The sequence below is a fragment of the Rhagoletis zephyria genome, unplaced genomic scaffold (genome assembly GCF_001687245.7).
Source record: "Rhagoletis zephyria isolate East Lansing unplaced genomic scaffold, Rhagoletis_zephyria_1.1 Rzeph_scaffold_19117, whole genome shotgun sequence".
NCBI classification, from domain to species: Eukaryota; Metazoa; Arthropoda; class Insecta; order Diptera; family Tephritidae; genus Rhagoletis; species Rhagoletis zephyria.
The window spans coordinates 1-9,425 of NW_016176177.1; the positions used below are offsets into that span (position 1 = coordinate 1).

General features: G+C 37.5%; 2 protein-coding genes across 5 annotated transcripts; one reads left to right on the forward strand and one right to left on the reverse strand.

Moving 5' to 3' along the window:
- Positions 1 to 10: 10 nt before the first annotated feature.
- Hmbs (porphobilinogen deaminase-like protein l(3)02640) lies at positions 11 to 5,216 on the forward strand. Of its 4 annotated transcripts, none has more exons than XM_017636758.1 (4): positions 11 to 435; positions 1,657 to 1,729; positions 2,987 to 3,256; positions 3,323 to 5,216. In XM_017636758.1, exons 1-4 carry the CDS (start codon positions 385 to 387, stop codon positions 4,696 to 4,698), a joined length of 1,770 nt encoding a protein of 589 aa, XP_017492247.1. In that variant the 5' UTR covers positions 11 to 384; the 3' UTR covers positions 4,699 to 5,216. The 4 variants fall into 4 exon arrangements, with proteins under 4 accessions (XP_017492247.1, XP_017492250.1, XP_017492249.1 ...); XM_017636760.1 differs by lacking the exon at positions 11 to 435 and adding an exon at positions 724 to 996; XM_017636759.1 differs by lacking the exon at positions 11 to 435 and adding an exon at positions 1,026 to 1,137.
- Positions 4,872 to 7,583, reverse strand: indra (zinc finger protein indra; the record flags this gene model as incomplete). Its single annotated transcript, XM_017636757.1, has 2 exons — positions 4,872 to 7,412; positions 7,467 to 7,583. Coding segments are annotated over 2 exons (1,809 nt in total), but the record flags the coding sequence as incomplete, so codon positions are not given.
- Between the last annotated feature and the right edge of the window lie 1,842 nt (positions 7,584 to 9,425).

Consider the following 9,425-nt stretch of genomic DNA (forward strand, 5'->3'; position numbering starts at 1 on the left):
TTTTTTTTTTTATAATCAACAATTTTCCTCTTTCATCAACTCGCACGCCAACTCGTATTTCGTTTATAACGTCTGGCTGATGTGGTGCGAATAATTTTGACTATCGACGATTTGAGCTGTTGTGCTGGAGGACTTTTGCACCATAGATTAATTACGTTGTGTTATTGTGGCGTTCAAGTTTACATCGCGGATATGCTCTTATGCTAGAGTTCATTGAACATTGATCTCTGCGTGCAAAACTTCATTCAGGATTCTTCACGTAAAGTAAAACACTAGCTACGAAGGTCCCTCACTGGCGGATATAAACCTGCACTTTCATTTAGAGTTACGAAAAAAGGTGATAAAAGTTTGAGTTCATAAAATATAACATAAAAGTACAAAAGGATGACAAACGATAAGGAGAAGACGATACGTGTGGGCTCCAGAAAAAGTGAAGTAAGTTGCAAATTTTATTACACAAGTGAGTTTCAAAAACATTAACCTGTTGGGGGGGGGGTGAAGGTTGTTATAATGGACTATTCTCACATACCAAATTCAGCAAGGTATTTCAATTGATTCACATATAAATAAGTATACTTATCTACATGTGTACGTACATCCATTTTTATGCACATATGTATTTACTTGATTTTTATGAAATCTAAAGGCTTAAATTTTATAACACCAAAGGGAAATAGTAGATGGCTGAAGGAGGGAGGTCAAATCATTTGTTGTCTGGGCGCTGGGGGAACGTGAGACGTGTGTTGCGACTCTTGATTGTCGTGCTCAATTTTTGGTTAAGTTACACAATCGCGCAACTCGCAAACCAAGAAAAGGCAACGTTAATCACGCACACGAAAACCCAACGGTTTGGTTGTACTTAACTCGCCACAACGCGATGCATTAAAGTGAAGTGGGAGCGAAGCAGTAGCAGTGTAATCAAACGAACACACAGCGCTCAGGTTTCAACTTCTTTACAATTTCTGCTTTGTTCACAAAATATTTTTACTTGTGTATGTAAGTATGTACGTATATAGATATTTGTACTTATCGTACACATATTTTGGAGGTAGAAGTCATTAGGCTGTGCAATGAATAGCAGCAACATTCAGCTTATGACTTGCTTGTACGGTTAACTGATCCGAAGATGTATTTTAAGTAGGTATGAAAATATATACAAATGTACATATGTACATTGTACAAATGTATATATTATGACAGAATTGTTTCATATCCGCCTATAATGCTTTATTTTAATTCTATGTAGTATGTCTATCATTCACTTGTGATGTCAAAACTGTCCGATTGCCAGTGAATAATGAATAACTAATTTGGAATTTCAAACAGTTTAGGCTGATAAGTTTCCGATTTGACATCGAATATTTAAATGAAATGCCATTATTTAAAGTAGGAACTGCTCGCAAAAAAAATTGAGCTGATCAACTCAATAATTGCCTTTGTAAAGTTTTTTCTAGGTGTGAATTTAACGGAAAAAATATTTTCCTTAGCGCTTAATTACCCTGAAATTTTACTTTGCGCGTGCTATTAACAACCACTTTCATTTTTCTTAAGCATTTTACATTACAAAAAAAAAGTACTTAAACTTTAATAGAAAAAGTTTTTATAAAATTAAACAATTGTTTTCATTTATGTACTTGTGTTTCTTTTTAATTTCAGTTAGCACTCATTCAGACAAAGCATGTCATTGCACGTTTGCAAAAGCTCTATCCAAAAAAGAAATTCGAGATCCGTAAGTGAATGTTATTTATTTTACATTTTTGAAAATTCTTAAAATTAGAGTGCACTGTATGTATGTACGTAAGCACATATGTATGTTCACTTATTAAGAAAAGTACATTCGAAATGTTTGCAGTTATTTCATTCAGTTAATAATGTATAGACAACAATGAATCACCTTTCAATTATGGCGGAAAAAATTCATGACTTATAAAACTATTTTGCGAAGCATATTATTTGTCCCATTCGATCCAGATATCCCTCGCGATCGGGTTAGGATTCAATAATGTTCGACCTTTTTGGATTTCTCACGCCTGATGATATGAGGACCTTGGACCTTCCCCTTATCTCCTTTATGTGGTCAACTTAGTACATAGTTCTGTATTCTTTATAAGTGTTCGGTTTTTATTTCGTGAAGCGAAAAATCTAAAAGTTAAATATAGTCACCACGGCCTCTACATTAATCTCTTAATATAATTTATTAAAAGCTTGTCGGACTTAATACCGATAAATAAGGGCACAGGCCGCTATATATACGTACATATGTATGTAATGTATATACACGTGTGTACATACGTATGTATGTACATATATGGCTGTGCAATTGTAAAGAATAAATTGCATATGAATGTATATTCTAGATAAAATTTGTAAATATCAGCAGTAAAGGCTCCTGGCAAATTAAATTAATTTAACTTCGCATATAAATATGTAGATTTTCGTTAAATTACTTTTTATATCATGATAGGAGCCATTTATTTTGATATAGGAGCCGCTTATTTTGAAAGTGGCATAAGTCATTTCATACCTCTTGGTCTTAAATAACCAGTTACTTGTAACGGAGTACATCTGTAGATCGTTCTTCTGTCGCAAACTAATGACAAAACTTGTTACCTATGGCTGATGAAGTTGAACAAATAACAGACGCACTCAGCTACAGACAAATGATCGCTGAAGTCAAACGACATGAAATTACTTATGCCAGTTTTCTGTGATAATAATTTTTTTATCTAACCAACAACACGTGCAGTAACTTGAATCACATACATACATACCGTATATAGTTAATATCATTACCGCTTTTCATAAATTTTGTTTATAAATTTTGCTCTACTGTTTGTATATTTTATCAAGTTGTTGAGGGGGAAGTGGTGACTATGCATGAATTTAATTTGTTAGATAAGGTTATGATTTTGCTTATTTACGAATTTCAATTTGAAAGCCCTCCCCAACGTATTTTGTTTCTAATCCTTTTTTATTTTTAATTCAGATACCATGTCGACTATCGGCGATCGGGTACTCAACATATCACTGCCGAAAATCGGAGAGAAAAGCCTTTTTACACGCGATCTGGAAGATGCGCTGCGCAATGGTGGCGTAGATTTTGTAGTACATTCGTTAAAGGATCTACCTACTGCTTTGCCTACGGGCATGGCAATTGGCGCCGTACTTGAACGAGAAGATGCTAGAGATGCCTTGGTGCTGCGAGAAGACTACAAGGGTCATACAATTGAAACGCTGCCCGAGGGTTGTGTTCTAGGTATGTAATAGAAATCTAGCGTTATGCTCAAAACCTAAAATCTAATAATTTCTCTTCTTTTTATAGGCACTTCTTCGTTGCGCCGCACTGCTCAAATTCGTCGTCAGTATCCCCATCTGACCGTTTGCGATATACGCGGCAATTTAAACACGCGCTTAGCCAAATTGGATGCACCCAATTCGAAATTCGCCGGCATAATCCTAGCACAAGCCGGACTTGTTCGCATGGGCTGGGATAGCCGCATTAGCCAAGTACTCGAACCGACTGATTTGCTTTACGCAGTTGGGCAAGGCGCTCTGGCGGTCGAATGTCGCGCCAATGATCTAGAAGTGCTGGGCATGTTGCGAAGTTTAATGTGTCTTTCGACAACCTGCCGCATACTGGCCGAACGCAGCTTCCTGAAAACTTTGGGTGGAGGTTGTAGTGCACCTGTTGCGGTTTGGAGTAATTTAGATGGCGATCTATTGGAAACAAATGCAAATCATGCCAGTAGTGCGCTTTCATTGGTAGGTGCCGTCTGGAGTTTAGATGGCTCCACAGAAATACGTGACAAAAAGGCCTGTACGTTTGCCATTGTTGAAGTAAATAAGAAAGAGCATGCCGACAATGGTAATTTGGTGCAAGAAAATGAAGACGACGACGATAGCAGCGATCAACCGCCTACTAAACGACGGCGAGGCAATGAGTCCGGTAGTCCAGTGCTGCAACATAGTCCGCCCGTTATTAACGACGATGCCGAAGCGGAGAAGGTAGCCGGTGCCTTTAATATGGGTGAAATTATTGAAAAGCACATCAGCCTAGCACAGCATTGTCCAGTAATAAGCGCTGACTTGAATAAGATTGAGACCATTGGCAATGCCGGAGATGCCAATGGCAATAGCAATGTAAATTTGGATCTGCGTGCCGGTGGCGATTCCAATGTGAACAATCCACATTGTCCGCTGAAAATGAATGTGGGTCAAGATTTCATGGGCGAATGCCCATTTGTGAGTAAAGAAGAAAAGGTCGCATTAGCTACCGCGGGGAAATGTCCCGTAACAAATGAGCTTGCAAACAAGCAGTATGATGAAACTGACAATGCTGCCATTGCGGCAGTGCCATCTACCTCAAAATGCCCGTTCGCCAGCATGCATGGCGGCGCAAATGGCAACGAATACTCAGCCAGCGCAGCAGACGCTGTAGCCGGCAAATGCCCGTTCCTACAGAAAACCGTTAAGATGTTTGATTACGCAGATGAAGAGAAGCCACAGCCGAAGTCAGTGCCGGTGTTGATCGAAGATGTGGAGAATCTTTATTGTGGTTTGTACCAGCATGCGTGTTACAATCGAGAATTGTATATACGAAGTAATGCTCTGGGACAGCAACTTGCTGAGGAGCTGATTAAGAAAGGTGCCTTAGAAGTTATGAAGTGCGCACAAGCGGAGATACATAGCAAAGCGTAGAGGGGAAAAAGCTAGGTCTTGTTCGAGTTGCAATCACAACCGCAGTGTTGCAACAGTCCTGCAAATTTTCATCAGCGCTACAGTGTTGCTGCTTTAATTACGTGCCTCGAACAGGCCTCTATTTAGACACGAGCGGTTTCGTACTAGAGTAGGAAATGTTTTTTTTTCCTTAATTTTTTGCTTGTTTCTCCTTGACATCTACATTTAGCAATGTAATCTAAAAATAATGGTTTTTTTTTGAAGAAGTTTAAATTGGTCAGTAAATATTATTATATAGTCATAAAAAAGACAATAAAACAAAGTTTATCATAGTGAGGAATTGCGGACAATTTTTTCCTATTTGTTAATTGCAATTTTTTTACCTTTTTTATGTTTGTGTAATTATTTGTTGAACGCTCTTTAGTCCGAAGTTTACTATTTTTTTTATTGTACCTAGTTGTTAAAACATTTGTAATACACATTAGATAATGGCTTTGCAAAGGTGGCATGTAAACGAGATGGATTCATTTTGTTGAACATATTTATTATAAACATGTGGATTCGAGATGTACATATATACATAGATACATATGTATGTGCATACATTTGTAATATCATTAACGGCAAAATAAAACAAAATCATTGAAACAAAGTATTCGCTTTATTTATCTAATTTCTAATAGGATGTACTATATAGTAGGTATTCATACAAATGTATGTACAAATACACATATTTTCGTTAGGATCTATTTCAAAAATGGAAATCGACAGATCCGTCAGCGAGTAACAACTTATCGATACGAAAAGTTTAAACAAAATGTTATGTTGGAAGACTTATGGCGCCATGGGAAGATTGTTTTAGTTTCTAATAATTTGAGCTGTTATAAAAAACTTTTCCTTTATACTTGATTCTTTTCGCAAAACGTATTTATCAAAAAACGACTAAATAGTTATAAAACAACTTAATATCTAAATCTTGCTAATGAACAATATGACAAAAGCTAACCGATAATGCCTACAAAATAAAAATTTTAGAAAGTACCTCAATTACCATTCAAGCTCATCACTTCTGGATGTTTTTCATGCATATGTTGTTGCATTTTCGAGCGTTTGCTAAAACGTTTCGTACAGCTGGGATATTGGCATGCTAGCTTGTTGTCGGAACACTTCTCACTTAACATATGAGCCTCATATTTTTCCTCCGAGTGGAATTGTGCATAACATTTGGGGCAATTTTTTACATGATCACCGCGATGCTGCTTATCCATATGTTCGCGTAACTTATCTGCCATCGAAAATACTTTACCGCAGACAACGCAAATCTCTTTTTGTTGGGATTTCTCGCCATTGATAATTCGGACATTTGTCGGCTCTTCTTCCCTGGACTCTATATGCTTTGATTGCTTAGACTTTTTTGGTGTTTCTTCAACTCGTCGTTTCTTCGCAGATTGATCTTGATCTTCACCCGAGTCTGAATGTATGGCTGGCGAATCACTAACTGTATTCAAATCGTAGTGACTATGTTTATTTGATACGTGGCTCTGAAGTAAGCTGTAGCGCTCGTATGCAGCTGAACAGTAAAGACATTTGTAAATATCGCTATCGATTACACCATGCTGACTGATCATGTGTGCTTTATATATTTTTCTCTTTATGCTTTCAAAATCGCAAAAAGAACATTGGAAAATCCACTCAACGGTGGACGTTTCACTTGAGCTCAAATCATTACGTTTCCTCTTTGAGGGCGTTTGAAAAACAAGGCCTTGCTGGTTCTTTTGTTCATCGGCAATGCTGATAATTGAACCATTCATTTCCTGTTCACCGTATCCTTCACAATCTTCTTCTTGGCCTTTTTCTAATTCTGGTTCTTCTTGCTCTACTTTTATGGCTATGAAGTCTTCTTTGTCTCCCGTTCTGGACGCTTTCAAATTTGCTGCCGCAACAGACTTGCGTGTTTGCAGTTTCTGTTTGGGCTTATTTTCATGCTCATAAGCAATATGATTTTGCAATGCAGATTGCCGTGCATATGTGCTGGCGCAACGCTTACACTTAAAAATCCGCGAATCCTCAATTTTATGCTTGCTTTTCATGTGTCTTTTGTACATTTTAGCATGCACTGTTTTATATTTACAGTGTGTGCACTCGAATTCAAAAGATGCATTCGGGTCATCAGCTTGGCTGTGCTCGTTAGTAGTGTTAACAATTGATATCTCATTGTCCAGTTGATTTTGGATGGTCGTGCTGCTTAGTACAGACGGAGCATCAAAGGCAATGGTTTTACGTCGCTGGCGTTTCGGGCGCGGTTTATTGTTATGAACACATGCAATGTGATTTTGTATACCATTGATGCGCTGATATGTTTCTTGGCAATGCATGCACTGATAGATTCGTGGATTATCTACCTGATGCTTATTAAGAAGGTGCCTTTTGTAAATTTTGGGTTTTTTTGTTGTCAACTCACAGTGCGTACAATAAAACGTCCAGGAGTCATTCCGTTTGGAGGCATCTTTTGTTTTTGAACTGTCAACTTCTTCATTCGCTTCTTCATTACTTTGGTCATCCGGTTCATCATTGCTTTCTTCCTGTACGTTGTGTGATGAGGCGATATTTAAACGGCCTTTCTGAATTTTTCTTGTGCTAGGCAAGGATTTTGAGAGACGTTCTAAAACAATTTCTGTTTTTATAAGACCCGCCGAACAGCCGGCACAGATAAGGTATTTTGGAGGGAACTCAACCTGTTGGAAGAAAAGGATTGTTATCGTTTCGTTAGGTTATTGCATTTTACTCACATGATTACCAATTATAAAGTTTATTATACTAGACAATTGTGTGCCTAGTACTCTTTCCTTGGGATTAAATAGTTTGGAATGCTTATTCTTACACAATGGCCGCTGAATTCGAATGTTCTACGACACAATTAACCAAACATTTCTTTTGCTTCATGTTCCACGGACAGCATTGGGAGCGGTGAGATCAGTGCACGGACTTCACCACTTAATTGGTAGATCTACCAGTGTTGCCAGAAAATTTACCAAATTCCTCAAAAACAAATGAAAAATCCTCAAAATCCGAACAAATTAGTCAAAATTTTCTTATTACAGATATAAGTATATTGCATAATGGCTGCATTTCTTTATTCATTCTGAACGTTTGGAATAAGCTTTTTTGTTTATTTATTCTTTAGAACGTTCCTGTTCATATGTTGACGTATATTTCAAACGCATTCTGTTTATTCCGGCTGTGAAATGGGATTATCCGGAATGTATAAAGAAACGCAGCCTGTATGTTTTTGTGGTGTGATTGTACCAGCTGATGGTGCGACTTCAAAAACTATTTGAAAATTTTATGATTGTACCAGCATGCGGGGGTCGTAAGTGGTGAAATTAGCTCAATTTTCTAAGAAAAAAGTATTGTGGCGGAAATTTCTTCACTATATGAGTCAAAGCCGTTTATGTGAAAGATTAAGTTGACGATATTGCAGTTGGGAAATAAAAAAAAATATTTTTAAAAAAATATTCAACAATTTTGATGAGCTTGAGGCCGTTTTAAGTGAAAACTTATTTTGGAGAAGCAACAATAATTTGAAAAAAATGGTAGAAGTGATAGCTATTTCGGATATCACCACATTTCCTCATCAGTCTTCTTTCAGTAGGATTCGAACCGACGATCACCACTGACTCAGCCAGTTGCCTACGCACTGTGCTAAGTTTGCCTTGCTAATTCTTGTTGCTAATTTCCACCATTTCACTTTGCTAAGCCAACTACAACCACGCGCAGCTATTCCGCTGCAATTCACTTGATCATGTGCTTGTTGGTTTTTGTTAATTTTTCTGTAGTAGTTCTGGCTTGTAGTTCAACAATTCAACCAGAAGCTGACATAGACGCGCACATGGTTACTATGCCCGAGAGCTCTGCGTATCTCTGCGAAATCATTCCCATAGCGCGCTCTTACTCCGCTGCTATAATTGCTAATGTAATAGAGTCCACATTCCTTCCTTCCTTCAAAATATGTAAAATCAAACAATTTTACTATAAATAAGCACTTCACGAATGTTTTTTTTAATTCCTTTCCACTTTGTTGTCCTTCATTCAGTTATCTTCGAAAAACAACTGATAGTTGGAAATGCTGCACATGTCTCCGCAAGGGTTGCAGCATGTGGATTTTTCGTTTCTCGTAGCATAGCTACGAATTACGAATTACGAAAATTCGGGTTCTAGAATAAGGGGGGATATTTATTTTTCATCTACCAAAAAGATGCTTCTTTCCCCACGCTCTAAACAATTATTTTACGTGTATTTATCTTATATGGCTAATAAAATTACCAAATAACTACATTTTCTGAAAATTCTGTGATATTTTTTACTTTTGTTTTTATAAAATTTGCTTTCGGATTTAACAACAGCAGTTATTTCAAATTGCCCTTTTGCACATTTGTGTCCGAACAAAAAGTCCGGGCTGTTGCGTGCACAAAGAAGAAGACATTTACGATCCAAAAGTGGAACGTATTCGCTCTCTATTACCCATTTTTCTAGCGTGAGGAACGCTTTCTGGGCTGTTTTGGGCACCCGCGGGCTCATGTGGAACAAACCTAGTGTATGGGAAAATACCATGAACCAAAAATACAGGATCACGTAAGAACGCGACGTTGTATTTGTAACTGGTTTTGNATGTGGAACAAACCTAGTGTATGGGAAAATACCATGAACCAAAAATACAGGATCACGTAAGAACGCGACGTTGTATTTGT